At 40.0% G+C, this 17,358-nt stretch overlaps 2 protein-coding genes across 3 annotated transcripts in view; both read right to left on the reverse strand.

The window, feature by feature from the left end:
• Positions 1-6,213, reverse strand: part of LOC109993215 (cytochrome c oxidase subunit 7A-related protein, mitochondrial) — a 6,518-nt gene extending 305 nt beyond the window's left edge. Inside the window, exons 1-3 of the mRNA XM_020646085.3 lie at positions 6,029-6,213; positions 5,228-5,362; positions 1-877 (exon numbers count right to left, since the gene is read on the reverse strand). The exon at positions 1-877 is cut by the window's left edge and continues 305 nt beyond it. Of these exons, the coding sequence (XP_020501741.1) occupies positions 740-877; positions 5,228-5,362; positions 6,029-6,097 (342 nt within the window). The 5' untranslated portion in view covers positions 6,098-6,213 and the 3' untranslated portion in view covers positions 1-739. The remainder of the gene's footprint in view (positions 878-5,227; positions 5,363-6,028) is intronic.
• A 2,005-nt stretch (positions 6,214-8,218) lies between these two features.
• Positions 8,219-17,113, reverse strand: LOC109993257 (potassium voltage-gated channel subfamily G member 3). 2 transcript variants are annotated; one of them, XM_065959762.1, is made up of 4 exons: positions 15,807-17,113; positions 14,770-15,655; positions 13,181-13,254; positions 8,219-13,093 (listed from the first exon to the last, which is right to left on the reverse strand). In XM_065959762.1, exons 2-4 carry the CDS (start codon positions 15,342-15,344, stop codon positions 12,609-12,611), a joined length of 1,134 nt encoding a protein of 377 aa, XP_065815834.1. In that variant the 5' UTR covers positions 15,345-15,655; positions 15,807-17,113; the 3' UTR covers positions 8,219-12,608. The 2 variants fall into 2 exon arrangements, with proteins under 2 accessions (XP_065815834.1, XP_020501816.1); XM_020646160.3 differs by having other exon boundaries at positions 8,219-13,254; positions 15,807-17,110.
• Between the last annotated feature and the right edge of the window lie 245 nt (positions 17,114-17,358).

Here is a 17,358-nt window from a genome sequence, read left to right on the forward strand (position 1 = left end):
CTGAGCTACTGCCGCCCCCTAACCAGACAGCAGATGAACATTCACTACTCTGCCCCATACATACAAAGCTGGAATAGAAATAACAACTTGTAATTCTCAGACTGGTCTTCCAGGAAAGTTGATCTGAGGTCTGTTATGTAAGAACTGATGGAACAATTAATCCTCCATAAACCCACTGAATCCAACAATATGAGACTGATTAGAAGAGATAATAAGGAGAGGATCAGTACTCAAAGAGTGGATCCCCTCAAACACAGGAAGAAACTCTTTTGCTAGCAGCTTGGGGAAAGATAGTTAATATGAGAATAACATGACACAGATGAATCTAAGCTCAGACCAGTCTGAAAGAATGTTTAGGGGCATTGGTATCCCATTGTGAGGTCTCTGGATAGTGATCAAAACAAGACTAAAAATAGTCTTAATGTGTTTGGAGCAGAGATCGATAGAAATCATGTATGCAGCTCACATCCTTTGCTGTTCATTGGTCTACAGTTACCTGGAAATCATGAATTAACCCAGAAAGACAAATTGATTATTTTAAAACAAAATACATTTTAATGTCATTTCTTCACATCAATAATACCTTTTCTGTACAAAATATTTATTTAGAGCTCTGCAAATTGTCTGTCTCTGACAGCTTAGCCAGGAAACATTAATGCTGGATGAACACCTTGTTGTCTGTCAGCCAGCTTTCAAAAAACGTCTTGACCAATCGGAGGGAGGCAGCTCTGCAGCCTCACTATTTTCTGGGCTGAGCGGCAATGTAGAGTGCCACCAGGCAGTAAAGCGCCCCCCCAACAGTCAGACCCATGGTGGTCCGGTAGAGCAGCTTATCCATGACACCCCTCTTCAGGTGGACTGGGATCCCGTCAGACATCTGACAGAAAGAGAGATATGGGTTACTTAATAATGGACTCTATATGGCATGGACATCACAGATACATTGGACGAACCAGATGCATTGTTTAAGTGTTTTAGCAAGCATGCTAGTTCTCAACACCGGTCCACATGAGGCTTTTAAAAGGAAAACAATTAAGATAGGGAGAAAAGCGATAAAACAGAGAAAAATAATAAGGAGAGAATAAATAAATACACTTAAACTGTAGCGCAAAGGCAGCATGATCAAACAATAAACCAGTCAGAAGCTAGTCATGTGAGCACTGTTGTTTTGATTTTAGCCATTGTTTGAGTCCTCTGTTAAAAGCATTCCTGTTGCTCTCTAATTTTCTGCCAGTAGGCAGAGAGCTCCAAAGTTTTGCCCCCTTTGCAGAGAAAGCTGACTGGACAAAAGATGTCTTGTACATTGGGACAAGACAATCACCGCTGATGGAGGCTTGTGTGACTGCCCTACGAGAGCTCTGACGCCTAATGGCTAATTCAGATAACAGTGGTGACACATGATTATTTACACATTTAAAAAACAGTTTAAGAATACTACAATTCATAAAATTGTAAAAGGTGAAAAGGTTGTGTTTTTTTAAAATGCCACAGTGATGCCATCTCATAGGTTTCTGCTCCATGACTTTTATTGTCTGCTTGTATAAAGAAACAATAGGTTTTAATGTAGTTGGAGAAGTTTGGGACCATGATGTGATGCAATATGACAGATGTGAAAAAATCATTGCATGCATGAAACAGCGGGTCTCATACATCATCACCCAAACAAAGACCTGTTAGATAGAATCATTAAGTAGTATGTGAGTTTCTAGTGACAATGCAATAAATATCTTCTCTAGAAAGTCCAGACAGCTCTTTTTTTGTGATTTGTGGCTCCCAGTGACTCTTGTCTTGAGTAGCTGGTCTGGTGTGGTGGGCTACACCCACTCACTGAAGTTTGTTGTCTGTTGTCCAGGACATTGCATCCTGAGAATTGTCAGATGGTTGTTGTGGGATTAAGCACTGACATGCTACCTTGCCAGTAGAAAGGAAATGAAACGCAGTTGTACAAGATGTGGGCTTTCATGAATAAGTTAAACTACATGAGAGTGAATATCTGATGAACTATTTTGTGGTTATTTATTGAATATTTCAAACTGAAATCAAAGCATCGCTTGAAATGAAAACGACACATTTTAGTTTTAAAATAGAATTTCTCTAAAACAGTAGAAAATAAATAACCTGCATTTCTTGCAAACAAGTTTTTCTGCAGTGTTTATATTTGACTTCTTTTTGTTCGGTGTCGTCTTCCCTAAAGACAAAATGTGTCCAAACGACCAACATGCTTCCATGTCACGGATTGGACGTGTCGCCGTGTGACTCTGCCCTGAAACGAATCAAAATCATCGACATGGACAAGATTATGACGCTTAGAGGTTTTGAATGTCGTTTTCGATACTTTTTCCAATTAATTGCACAGCCGTAATGTAAAGTTTGGTTCAGTTTGGTATGGTAAACCCTGATCTTGCTTGCGTTTCCACAGCCAACAATGCCCTTATTTGGTAAGCGGAGTGTAAGCCAGCTGCAGATAGCCGAGTCAGCTATGTAACAGTGTGACATCACAGCAGCCCGCTATTAATTAAGTTCAACGAAGAAGAAGAAGAACAGGGACACAGTAAACAAAAGGGACTCTTTAGGGTCAGATCGGTACCCTTGGCACCCCAACAGAAGGGTACCAAAAAAGTAGGACGGTACGGATCCCTTATTTTGGTTCCATTCCCAACTTTTGACTATGGAAACGCCAATAAATGTGTACCGGACCGGACCGCTAGGTGGAAACGGGGCTAAAGATAAGATAAGAATATTTTACAATGTACATTCTGGAGGGAAACTAGCCTAGACCTGAGGACTCTTTCTCCTTGGGAATTAGAATCCCCCCCCGCTCTGAACCAAGCTCTTGGTATAGTCTGTGTGACTATTCTTAGTCGTCTCCACTAGATTGTTAGGCGCTCTTTTATAGACACTGCACTCCACTTGGCCCTGGGGCTGAACAAAGGCTGTTTTCGAAACCGCACACTACTATCTAAATCAGTATGCAGTATATACTGTATACTGCATACTGAGTTCAACAGTAGTATGTAGTATGACTGCCAGTCGTCAGTTATTTTGCAGTATGCTTGGCCCCGGTTAAACTGGTTTTACTCAGCTGTGAATAATTTGTAGTAATAGAGCAAGCCAAGGACCCTGTAATTGAAGCTGCTTGTCCAGCTGTGGCACATGAACTGTACAGTCTACAAAGCAGGAAAATCCGAGGTGGTAAGACTTATAAATATATGAACATGTCATATTTGTTATTGGTTCATAATGTGGCAAGATATTCAGTCACCGCCACCGACGAGTTCAAACAGCTGCACTCCGGCATTTTGATCTCTGACTTGGCACTTTGCATTGTGGGAAACAGTACGTGAGGTAGACTGGTCCGATGCATACTGTACAATTTTCCCGAATCAGTATGACATCCTGGTATTTTTGGCATACTGCAGATCTCGCAGTTGTTCACATACTGCATATTGGCCAAATCAGTATGTACTAGTAGTATAGTATGCGGTTTCGAAAACAGCCAAAGCCTTTGCTCCCCTTTCTAAGGCATCAACTTCCTTGCACCTTGGTGACCTAATATCCATAATGAGCTATCTTTCCTAATGTAAGAAGGAAGGACTATTTCACTCTGTCATCCTACCTCTTGCTTGGAAACCTTTCCTTGTCTGAACATTCCTTTAACAAACTTACAACTATACTTGTGCTAATTGACCATGTGATATAACAGTATATAGCTTTGATGACAGCACAAGGGGAGTGTCTAATATGTCTTTGACAACCGAAAGGGTCTGTATTATTAAAGATCAACTCCAAAAAGGACTTCAGCTAATTGTATAAATTATAAATTCTTATTTTAAGCCACAAGACAAAAGACACAGACAACTAGGCACCAAGAAAAGTGATTCCATCTCCTCTTTTTTGAATTAATACGCCATATGCAGGAGAACAAAGTCCAGTCAGTATTTTACACCTCAGTTAACACAAATAAAGCAGAATCACACTCGAGGTTGTGATGTAGTTGTGAATATCATCATGGCTGATGTCTTGTCACAGGCACGAGGCCACAGGACATGCTTTAAAGATATTCACACATGCTGACATTCACATCCTCAAGTGTGATATTGTTGTTATAGTCCAGCAAGCAGCTAGCAGAAAGTTATTACCAACATCATATTGTTCTTTAATTTAGAATTCGATCATCATTAGTTCCCTAATGTACTGACACAGGACTGTTGCATAGCAACACAAACATTTTGTGTAAACATGTGTTAGCAGAACAGACCTTTTTCTATACACATACACCGTATGTTTGCTTCAGTCTTTCATGCATGTTTTGGTTGCGTGTGTGATTTTTGGTTATCAGCTTAATAAATACAGACTAAGACTGTCTGCTGTAATATTATTTAACAGTACTCATCAGAACACCTGGCTGAGAAGTGATACACATAGTTAAAAGTCCTGGTGATAATGTACCTTTTTTCAGGACCTATGGAATGTTTCTTGTCCAATCAAATAACTTAATAATTATTTGAAAAACATTAAGTTAGTTACTGTCAATTAAACCCTTCTGTTATGGTGGTATCTTGTTTATCCACTTAAATAATGTCGTTTTTGTATTTATACATTTCTTTAGGCAAGATACCGCGACAAGTCGCCCGGGTATACTTTTGGCTGTAAGAGAGCGAGTTGAGGAAAAAAAGATAGTGAGAGGTCCACTGACAGGATTTCTCTCCTGTAAATACAATGATTATGGTCTTATTTTAAAACCGTTCCTTATCATGCTGTTTTTCAAATATTTTCTGCAATTACATCATACACGCCATCATCAATAGTGCAGATCCCCTGATGTGATAATTGAATACTGATTGAAACATTTCATAAGGTGGGTAATGTACTCGATGGTCTCTAGTGCTGGTGACTATTGTTGAAAACACAATTAAAAGACTACGGAATAAGGCAAGGCAGGACAAGCCGCTGTGTAAAAACAAAGGAGAACTGCAGGTGTGTGTGTGTGTGTGTGTGTGTGTGTGTGTGTGTGTGTGTGTGTGTGTGTGTGTGTGTGTGTGTGTGTGTGTGTGTGTGTGTGTGTGTGTGTGTGTGTGTGTGAAGGGAAGTAAGATAAGCAGATTATGTTGTTTTTTCAAAAACTATGTTTAAACTATGTTATTGTAAAGCAAAATGAATATATACAAAGACTATCTTTAATATTAAACTATAACCTAAGCTAGTAGAATGAATGAATGGTAATTACCTGAAATGCCTTCTGGAGATGGGGGACTTTGTTGGCTCCCAGATATTCCACTTGACTTCCTGCTTCAGACACCAGCTTGGTTGGAGTTGCAAAGGTCATAGGAGGGCTGACGGCTGGGATAGTGGGACGCAGACCCTAAGAGTGAGAGGAAGGTTAAGATGATACTGAGAGGAGCCTTTAAGTCTGTTCTACTGTCCTCCGTCTAGAATAGAATAGAATTACTTTATTGATCCCAAACTGGGAAATTGTGTCGTTACAGCAGCAGATTGTCCAAACACACAATATGAGTAAAAAAACACAATATAATATTAAATACAAAGTAAATAAGTACTAGAAGATATCAAAAATAAGAATGAGAATATATACAACCAGGATTTAACTAAGCATTACTAGTCATAAATATGAAAGATTAAATGTAAATGTGCAAAAACAGAGCTGTAAATGGACAGTATTGACATCTATTTTCCATCTTTTGTCACTCAATCTTATGTGTTTCAGATTGATCAATTATCAGATATATGTATAATGTTGATGAGATAAACTTTAATCTGATCTTTTTTTAGTAGATAGACTGACAAGAGCATCATCTGCTGTTTATTGAATTTCATAATTCACATAAAATGTGAAACAACGTCAACAAAGACTATGGTTTGTTTTTAGTAGATGTTCCATGGGTAAAATGACAGATAACTTAACACAACAGATCCTTAGACCTCAGTGGGAACTGGTTCTGCTTAGCGTTAGCATTAGCAGCTGTCCTCCTCCCGGTACCAACAAGGTCATGCGGTAATGGCGGTTTACCTGCGGGCAGTAGGCGGCGGCAGGAGCACCGGTGAGCCGCTGCGTCACTCCATTTAGTTTGTAGTACATGTTTGACTCAGGTAAAACACGGACACACCGATATTTAACCTGTAATCTTAGATATACTTGTTTGCTGCTGGGCTCGCTCCTGCTGACGACACTGACTGTGCTGCGTGATGACGTGATGACGTCGTAGCAGTGTGCAAGGACCTACGGCCGATGGGCGTCCATTATCCGCCTGGGCGGAATCAAATCCAGCAAAGAAATAAATACTTTTTTTTTTCATTCTAAAGTTGAATATTGATAATGAAGCATAAAAGGATGTCTTATAAATTTAGCTTTGTGAATGCAGAATTTGGCCATAATGAGCCAAACTTTGACCATTATTTTACACTTTTGTCTATTATCAGACACCAGAAAGATTTCTAATATGATCCATAGCCTAATATGTTTTGTTATTGTTTTGCTGTATAGCCATTGGTGTAGTGGGGTCCAAAGAAGTGTACTTTACTCTTAATTGTCCCCCAAATGTTTTTTTAAGTGGCCCGTCCAACAGAGAATAAACAGCCTGCGTTCTAAACAGTGACATTTAAGGATACTCTTGCATATTTAGTAAGTGTGTACTAGCCAATTAGATACAGAGTAGGCTGGGTCATCCCTTCACAATCCTAGGAAACAAATTACAACACACTGCTGAGTATTGTCAGTCAATCATTGGTGTGAATCAGAGGGGATTTGGAGGTGGTTAAACCATAGAGACTGAAAAAACAATACCTGCATATACCCTACTGTGTAACCATTCCATTAAATGTTTACAGAACTGGGTATGAGAGCATGAAACAAAGAGATGCTCTGTTGTCTCAATATCACTTTAACAGAAAATACATTCAAGGCTCTCAAAGCCAAATCTAAACTTAGAAATTCACCCAAATTGTTGAAATGATTCATCACTCTTTTGTTTTATGTAGAAGTTTTAACACTGTCAGTTAGTCAAAAACATACATAATACAAAAGTATTATTATATAAAACTTATAGCAGCATAGAAAGTCTTAGAATATACCTTATTCTAAGACATTTTAGGATGAAAATTAGTTCAATTCATGAAGGGTGTGTATAAAGAGATAGATTTATTTTAGATTTATAAATGTATTGGTACAGCATTGACAAGGGAGTTGAATTCTGAAAACATATTTACCACAAAAAAGCATTGTATGGTAACAATTACCTATTTGCATTTATAAGATCCATTTTACACCAAATATTGCTAGCCATATATTTTGATTGTGAATAATATAGGGATCTATAGGAGTATTAAGAGGTATGAAGCTATGATTGTGCATTCATTTCCAGTACAGCAAAACCTGTTGAAAATAGTTCTGGTGTTTTCACACATGCACAAAACTCCAGAAAATGTCCTAACATTTTCGGGGTAAACTGCATGTGTGAACGTAAACAGCAAATATTTTCAACATGATATTATATACAGACCTTTTTTTCTTCCAGCCCCTGAATCAGATTTTGTGGAAAGTCAGAGTGAGCCGATGTATGCACACTATACTCAGTCTCATTAAGGTCATGTATTTTATTGCTTGTGTTATCATTTTTTCAATTCCTTTTTTCTTTTGTTGTCTCCATCCTTCTTCAGGCTTCTGGCGTTTCCCACCTTGTGTGTCAACTCGTCCATTTTTTTTTTGTGTGTGGAATTTCTGTGCACCGACCTGGACTGAATGAACAATCTCCCTGTTTTTACTATGAACCTCTTAAGTATTGCATTGAGGTCCATCATTCTGAAAACCAGTGGTTGTGTGAAGCAGGAATTATTCTGGGAATTTAACGCCAGTAAGGAGATGACGTTTATGTTTTAAGACTGCTTCTGATTATGTACTTTTCCACTCTGTGGTTATGTCCATTAAATGGAGCATTGATATAAAAGCCATAAACTGATATTATAGTGATTAAGACTCTGCTGCTTTCAATCTTAGATTTTCACAGCATCATTCCCCCCCCCCCCCCCCCCCCCCCCCCCCCTACTGCCCAAAGTGGAAACTTCACGCTGTGTGGGACGTGTGCAGGTAACTCAGGAAAATCTCAGGGGCAGGCTATTCTAAAATTTTCTAGAAAAGCATGTGTCAAAACAGCTTTAGAAAGCTTATGAGGCAATTCTTCCTAATCACTCATTAATTCAGAAAGACGGCTGAATTTTTTATTTTTTTGTACATTTTCACCCAAGCAAGTCTAATCATTTCATTAAATCAAGGAAACAGTCCGGTTTTTCTTAAATAAAAAGATAGCTGTGTAGCTTAATTAAGAAAGAAAAACATCAATTTGTTTATCCCCACAAGTAAAAAAAAACAATATAAATCCACAGCAGTAGAGAACCAAAAACTTTTTTTTTCCATTTCACTTTGTGTTGGAGTAACTTACTTTGCCAGTTGCTGTGGAGTTTCTTTTCTTTGCCATTATTCTGGTAAGGTATGAAATATATTCAATATATAGATATTTTTATAGGGATGTGCTTTATATGGTTTATTGGAGGCGTTTCTGAATGCAAATATTACCAAACAGGTACAAGCCTGTTGGTTAAGAACTGATGTGTGTTCATCAGGTGTGCAGATGTTTCATGAATGCAGATATTTTGTTCTTTAGCACATTCTACATTTTATTGGCAAAAAAAAAATCTGGAACATTTTCTAAACACTGTTGATTATTAGGATTGGGAGAACAGGTTAGGTTGGATGTTGGGTTGAGTGGGACTCTCACCAAGATCTAATCTTTTAATCAAAAATTACAAGCTTATTGCAGAAATAAAAGGATGATTTACAAATCAAGTCATTAAGTCCAAGGAAAAAGTTCAAGAAAGAGAGAAAGAAAGTGTGAGTGGTTAAACGGAGTTGGTGTATAGTGTCCTTCTGTTTAAACCCAGCAGTGTTTCACAAAAAAAGCAGAAGAATAAATAGAAGAGTAGTGCTCAGTGAGATAAGTCACACTTCAGCTTCCTGACATTCAAAACCAAATTTCCAACGCCTCAACTTCCTGTCTCTTAGTCTGCTGTTACTGTGGAAACCATGGAGGGTGTTAAGCCAGTGGGAACAGATCCAGTTACAGACTGCTTGTTTAACCCCTGAGTGTCCAAATGGTCCAGAGGTGACTCCAACATCTGGAAATGGTCCTGAGGAGGGAGCTATAAGATAACATTTTATGTGAAGTCCTCTAAGAAGAAGGCCAAAGAGAAATCTTTGACCCAACCCAATTTCGCCTTAAAACTTGAGCGCAATGGGACACACTATTAAAACATTACACATTGCAGTGAGAAACACGCATTAACATTTTATAAAAGAAAGAAAGCCATAACCATAACCAAGTTCACATTGTTGATATTTTACAGCTAGTCAACAAAGAAATCCTTCTATCAGGACATTTGACTGAAAACAAACTATTCCACAAGCATTTAAAATGCAACCACCAATAGCGGGTTGCTAGATGCTGTCTCTTACTATTACATTTCTAATGTATTTACTCTATTCATGCTTTCTTTGTTTACGTTGGGGTTTGGGACAACCATGTTTCACGATTCACATATTTTTCTAAGAACCTTGGGAAAACCCCAGAGAAGTTTCTGCAGAAAGGATGACATTTTGAAAAGTCTGCAACAGAGATCCAAACACAGATTTGACATCAGCCCTCAGTCTTTAAACACCTATAAACACCCCTCGGAGTACCAGAGTCCATGAGTGTGGAGATTGGGATTGGCCTGTGTAAGTGCCTGTGTCGAGGCATGATCACTTTCAAAGCCACAAGCTGTCTGCTAGGCATCAATTTAGCTAACAGTCACTAAACTTTACCTCTTTGCCCTGTTGTTGTCTGTGTCATTTGAAGATTTTTTCATAAAAATATCAGACAATTAATTCAGCTTGCTGTGTTTTATTATAATAACAGAGCACTCAAGAAGCCAGTACCCAGCAGTTCGGTTTGGTATGGTACGCCTTTATTAGCATTTCCACCTTCCAAAGTTGGGAATCCCAAAATAACTGCTCTGCACTGTCCTACTTTTTTAATACACTTCTGTTGTGGTGCCGAGGGTACCGATCCACCCTAAAGGATAGAATCACAGTGGTTATGAAGGACAAAAACAAAACGCACAATGTTTAAATATCCCGTGTTTTCTGTGTCTTGGTCTTCTTCTTTGTTTAATTTATTGGCTACACTGTGTCGCGCTGTTATGATGTGACGTTGCTAATGCCGCTAACACTGTTTGGCTTACACCCCGCTAAGGGTATGGTCGGCTGTGGAAACGCGTTTGCCGTATTGTACCAATTTGCTTGGTTGAAACAGGGCTATTATCTGGCTTGTTAGGTCTTCAGTGTTTCTCATGTTGATTTGTATGTTGCTGGATGTGCATGGAAGTGATTATTGGACCTTCTGAGAAGACTGTGGACCGCACTGATTAGAAGAGCAGTTTGAACTCCACTTACTTTCAGTACAGTGAGGGCACAGAGAAGCATGGCTGTTCCATGAGCTCACCTGGGTTTCCAATAGCAACCAATCTCTCTGGAGGTAGCAGAGAACAGAGCCCTTTATTCTTTCAAAGGACTAGCCCCCAGCCACTTTGTTTAGTGGATGATGATACCTCGGTTAACACATGATCTTAGGAAGTGGAAGCTTTCACTGTGCACCTTACAACATCAAGTTTACACAGGAGGATGGAGGGATGGACTTGGTATGTGGACTAGAGCTTGTATAGCCCTTTTTTCTTCCAACCACTCAAAGCTTGTGTATTAGCTAATCTCATTTATACTCATTCATACGCTGCCGCCGAAGCAGTGGGAGCAACTTGGGGTTCATTGTCATGCCCAAGGACTCATCAACATATGGCTACAGGAGCATGTCATAACCCCGCCTACTTCAGTCATCTTAATGTCAACACAAACATCACAGGGACTATAAATGAATATCTATAAGTGTCTATGGCTCAACAGTAGAGTCGATCTTCTCTCAACCGTAAGGTTGGGGGGTTCAATCCCCAACTTCTGCAGCCACATGTCCGATGTGTCCTTGGGCAAGACACTTTTTGTTACTCACGCTGCTTCGCCGGCGGCGTATAAATGTGAATAAATGGGATTTGTTAATAGTGGTTGTGAATGGGTGTTACTTGCGATGTAAAAGCGCTTTGAGTAGTCGGAAGACTAGAAAAGCATTATGCAAGCTCAAGTCCATTTACCATTTGTTAATAGATGGGATACATGGTCATAACCTGATTGGCCTTAAGCTTCTAAGTTTAAGTCTAAATTCATTACTTTAACTTAAAATAGTTAAAACAGTTGTGAATGTTTGGCCTTTTTCTTAAAGTGATTTCTTTTTGAAAACATAAACAAGACTTCACCCTGAAAATGAAATACAGTTAATATCATCCCGTTTTCTCTGGGTTCATTTCGGACTATTGAAAGAGTTTAAGCCATTTGAAAATGAAAGTCAAAGCAGAAGTGCAAAATAACTGCAGTTCCTGCAGTGTCCAGTTGAGGCTTTCTCCTAAAGCCAAATATTCTCCATCAGGCCCCATATTTAAAACTCATTTTAAAGCAAGAAAAAACATAATTACAACCTGCAACAAGTTGTTTAGAATGACGTCCGTCTGTAGATGTTTAAGAAGTCTCTGCTAAAGCTTTTCGGTGATGTAATATTGTATTGATGTATGATGTTGTGAGATTTAGCTACACTGCGATTGTTATAGCCTTGTTTATTATACATTATTTAGTTGACAATTCCAAAGCGGTCAGAGTTGTTGTTGGCTTTAGCCTGAAGGGATTCTGGTTGAAGTTGTGGCAAGAAGCTTGGTTTCTTTAAGTTACTCTTCCACTACCTCACTGGATTTTCACACAAGCATGTGGCGAGTTTGTCACGTTCCACAATTAGTTTTTTGCTTTTTTATTCTGATGAATGAACAATTGAAGTCAGACACCACCATAGAAATAATCTCACTTTGTGGAAAACCCAAGAGTATATAGCTTATTCAATGAATTAGTCACCTGATTGACTGTAAGGCTTTAAGAACTTGACTTGATTTGCCAACCATTTGCTCCTCTTCAACAACTCTCTCTTTCAAAATGGGTTGACGTCTTGCTGCAGAAAACCATCATGTAAGCAGTCCATTCCTAATGCTGGAGACTTCATATATGCAGTGGATATGCAAGCTTTTTTTTACTTAACTCCTTTAAGGAACTGTGCTCAACATCGTTCACCAATAGTTCCTGTCAGATAATAGTCCTCTGACTTCAGAGGAAGCTATTTAGAAATTCAAACTAAGACATCTACCACTAAAACAATCCTGAGCAGAATGGATCAAACATACAAGCTCCTCAGATGTCAAAACAAAAGTTTCAAAAGTCTTTGTTGGACCTGATGTGGAGATTTTTTGTTTTGTTTTTGGAGTTTGTTAGACATTGATATCTTCAGGATGCTTCAAAATCCATTGAGTCAATGAACTCCATGTTGCTCCTCCATCACAGTAGTCAGGTGTTTTCCTCCATATTGTCTCTGTCTCTGGAGGTTAAACTCCATGTTACTTCTACATCTCAGCAGCTTTCAGTGGATGAACTCAGCAGACAGGCTATGGGTGCAGCGGGCAGAGCGCACTTTGAGCTCATGGTAGCATTGGATAAAGCTGTGGTAGATGAAGGTAATGGGCAGTGCCAGCAGCACGATGCCACTCACTACGCAAAGGCCACCCAGCACACGTCCTGCAACGGTCACTGGGTACATGTCCCCGTACCCAACAGTTGTCATGGAGATGATCACCCACCAGGAGGCAGCAGGGATGCTGGCATAGGCCTGGTTTCCAGACTCCAGGTCCAAGCCATGCTCCAGCAGCTGTGCCAGTGCGCTGAAGATTGCCATGGCAACAAAAACAAAAATCAGCAGCATCATCATCTCACGGTAGCAGCGTCGCAGCGTCAGGCCAAGTGTCTGCAAACCCAAGAAGTGACGTGCAAGCTTGATCACCCAGAAGATACGCAAAATGCGAAGGACGCGCAGAGTGACTCCGGCCCGCTGCAACTGTGAGTTCTCCCCTGTTAGATTTGTCACAGTAACAGAGATGTAGTACGGTGTGATGGCCAGCAGGTCAATGATGTTCAGAGGACGACGGACAAACTCACATTTATCTTTAGAGACAAGGAAACGGATGATACACTCAGCTGTGAACCAACCGATACACACCGCTTCAATGATCCTGCAGGAAAGAGAAAGACAATGAGCAGTCAGATGGAGGATAGAACAACAAATACTAATCAGAGAGAGGCAATATAAACAAGAGAAAAGGACCAATCAGAGAAAGTAGAGAGAGAGGAGACAAGGACCAATCAGAGAGGCGAGAGAGACAGAGGCAACTTCATGATAATAGTGAAAAAACATATGCAAGCTGCATTTCTGCCAAACAGCCCAATCCTTTCCCGCTCAGTTTACAGCAGTTAAGCCAAGCTCGTTCCATCAATTGAATCCAGTTCAGTTTAGTTCAGAATAATCTAAAAAACTATATCATCAGATGACTAACATAACCTCTGGGAGCGACCAAGAGGCAACTTCTGGCGTTGAAAAATGAAACTGATGAGGAAGTGCAAAATCATGTAGTTTGTTGGAGTGTCCACTAGAGGCTGGCTGCAGTCAAAAATCCTGTTATTACAGCAGAGATTAACATGTTTACAGCCTGGTTCAGAAAACGAAACAGGTCTGATAAGCTCATGTCTCGATCGACACACACTTACAGGGTTTTTGATAAATGACCCGTTTTGATCATGTGAAGGATAAGAGTTTGAAAGATGGGCCACATGTAATGTTTTCGTGAGACCCCGCCTTAACTCAAGCTCGTAGCCTGTCTTAATGCTGACTGAAAATGCGAACGCCATCAATGGGACTAAGTCCAGTACAGTCCAGTTTGGTTCAGTTAAGTCCAGTCCACATCAATCCATTGCCTTACAGTCCAGAGGTTCTGTTATTTTTCATTTATTTAAATTGGACCCCTGTTATATCATGGTTTTTTTTGGTCACTCTTCTTGGACTTGGGAGAAGAAAAAGTGCAGTCTGGAAAATGATTTGTTCAGAGTCTCTGAACAGTCTCTGCAAATTATTTTCATTACCTTGTGGAAATATTGGTCCAAACTCTGTTCTGTTCTTGGTACTTGAGGTGATAACTTCAATAACTGTGAAGCATCAACAGGTTTCAATGGAGCCTAAAGCATTAATGTATAGCAAAAGAAACATACACATAGAAACACACACACTGAAGCACAACACCCATTTTCTACAGACATTAAGGGAAAAACATCCTTGCATGTTTGACTCCTACAGAGTAGGGATCTGTTGCACTGTGGAGAACATTTTACTGGCATGTATTTCTTTACATGAGGAATCTCTTAACATTAACAATGCCCTCATCCGTAGGAGGGCTTACTGAAAGCTTTGAGAAAGATGAAAAGGATGCAGATCATACACTATGATGATGTATTAAATTCAGCTTAATACCTGCTTGATAGACAGTACTCTCCAATACCATTAAACTATAATGTTTATATTTTTGGTGGAGTATAGAACAGTTCAGAGACTTGGAGAATGCCAAGGAGCACTGAAGCTGTTGAGGCAGCACGTGCTAGATCATTGTAAGCGTGCTGGTTTCTAGTCATGTGAATATGTGTGTTTGAATGGTTGTTTGCATCGTCCTTATCCTCAGGTAAGCTCAGGCAGGTCCTACCTGTGCTGGTCCAGGGTCTCGGGGGTTTTCCAGTCTGGTAAGGTGCTAGCACACAGCATCACCATGGAGATGACCACGAAGAGCATGGACACAGAGGCAAGGATCTGTGCCACCAGTGAAGATGTGGGCTCCTCAAAGGTCCTTCTCATCCTTTCCAACCAGCGGTTCTCGGGCTCCTCAGGGCCCCGTGGCTCCTCCTCAGGAAAGAAGTGGACAAAACAGTCAGACAGGCGGTCGTCGAGGCGTCGCTGGCAGCAGGGCTGCAGGTCACCACTCTCCAGGCCCCAGTACAGCATCTCGTTGTAGAAGGACAGCTCGCACATGTGAGGCACGAAGCGTAGCTTCCCGTGCTGCAAATACAGCATAATAAAGCTAAAGGCCTCAGAGTGCCGGTCAAAGAAAAATTCATTCCTGTCACGGTCATAGTCGTCACAGAGCTCCAATAGCTCGCTCTCCGACACACAGCGATGCAGTCGACTAAGTCTGCTGAGAGGGAGGCGCTTCATCAGCTCTGCTGAGAAGGAAAACTTGCGGCCGCCAACGTTCAGGGTGCACAAACTGCCTCCAAACTTCATCTTTGTTACTTCAAATAGCAAACCTGGTTCCCAACTTTGTCATCTGCATATTAAAAAGTTCAAACTGTTTCCAAACTTCATTTTATTTTTGTCCAGAAATTCTTTCATACTCCATTTTCTTTTGGTCAAAAAGCTGAAGATACAACATTGTCCTGCAGCAAAACCCCAGTATCTGTGTCCAATGGTCAACGGTCTTTTTGATGAATCAGCATCCAAATAAAGAAATTCTGTCAGAAATAAAAGCAACTGATACTTCCAAATTCTAAATCATCTTCTTATGAAGAACTCATCTTCTTCCATAATATTCAGAGCTTGAAGGAAAAAAAAAAGATTGTTAGCGAACATGAATTATGTCTGTCCCACTTTGTGAGCAATCATCTTGCCCTCTCTGAGACTCCATTATTGTTAATGCTCTAGTCAAACTGTTGAAGCTGGTATTGAACATAAACACTAAAAACTCACCAAATGTCAGCATCCCGCATCTTCTAGCCGTCCTGAGGAACAGATGTGTGTTCTCCTTGACTTCTGGGTTGTTTCTTGTCGTTGTAGAATCTGGGACTGAAAAGCAGTCGCACATCCTCCTCCTCCTCCTCCTCCTCCTCGTTCTGTCTGAGAGGAGGAGGATCAGAGCGATGATTCAAGCAGCTCTTAGTCTGAGCCGGAGAGAATGTGATCCTCCACAAACCTCCTCCGTGTCTCACAACTGAAGAGAAACATCTCCTCCTCTTCCCTCGTTTACATCATTCCTTTCCCCCTTTTATTTTCTGTCATATTTTCCTCCTCTTTCAGATCTTCATCAACCACAATCAAACATCTGTTTCATTTTAGTTTAATGTTTCACTAAACATCAAAAGCAGCTATAAATAATGAATATGACTTTATTTATTCATAGGCTCTGCAGTTTTTTGTGATGGAATGACTCCCCCTGTTGGGTGAATTTAAAACCGCAGATGGTCATCCTTAATTCGATTTCAAGTTTGAACAGCACAGTGATGCCGTGTGTTTGAAATCATATTTAAATCGTTATCTATAAATGAGGTAACTGTGACTAAAACTATGTGGTGGGTGGGAAGCGACATGTTCAAATCTCTTGCTGGGTAAAATAAACTGGACATAACTTTACATTTCAATATCTACACAGACAGAAACCAAAACAATACATGTAGCAAAATCAGAACATCAGAGATCAACCAGTTCAGTATTTTTTGCAGCCAGTGAGGATATAAAAAACCAAAAAGAGACTTAAAAAAGAGAAAGACAATTTGAACCGAGCTGTTTCTTAGAACTGTATATAGTGGAAGCTTATACCAAAGAAGAAAAACGGTTCTTCTTATGTAGGAATATTTAAAGGAATAGTGCAGATTTGTTTGTAAGCTCTGCTGTATGAGGTACCAAAAGTGTGTATGTACAGAATGGTAAATGGACTACTCAAATCGCTTTTACACCGCATGTCACACCTACACATTCACACCCTGATAGTAGAGGTTGCTATGTAGTATCATCCATCAGAAGTAACTAATCCCATACATACATATTCATACACCGCCGTCAAAGCAGTGGGAGCAATATGGGGTTAAGTGTCTTGCTGAAGGTGCTGCAGGAGCTGGAGATCAAACCCTCGACCTTCCAGTTGAGTGACGACGACTCTACCGCCACAGCCGCCCCAAGAAGATGAAGGTCAGTCCCTGTTCAGACAGGCTGGGTCTGACACAGAAGCTTAGCAATGCATTGCTATACAAGGAGATGTATGAAATATGTAATTTAGATACTCAGAAAAGTCCAATACAAACAAAAATATCAGTTAAAGTGTTCAATATAAAACATTTAATATTAAGCCCTTGGACTGTTTTTATCTGTACAACAGTCTTTTGCAGTTCAGCTGATCATGTTTGCAGTTTGAAGAGAAAATACGTAAAATGATGGTGGACATGACAGAAGAGTAAGGGGAACTGTTTTGATTGGTGCATTTTTTTTAAACATTTACCTACCAAGTGCTATTTTTGGGTATGTCAAT

The sequence above is a fragment of the Labrus bergylta genome, chromosome 10 (genome assembly GCF_963930695.1).
Source record: "Labrus bergylta chromosome 10, fLabBer1.1, whole genome shotgun sequence".
Lineage (NCBI taxonomy): Eukaryota > Metazoa > Chordata > Actinopteri > Labriformes > Labridae > Labrus > Labrus bergylta.

Excerpts from the sequence above, each read along its gene's own strand:
- LOC109993257 (XM_020646160.3), bottom strand. The coding sequence starts at position 15,344 with ATGAAGTTTGGAGGCAGTTTGTGCACCCTGAACGTTGGCGGCCGCAAG. Across the intron at positions 13,255-14,769 it reads GAGACCCTGGACCAGCACAG|GATCATTGAAGCGGTGTGTA; the intron begins GTAGGACCTGCC and ends TCTTTCCTGCAG.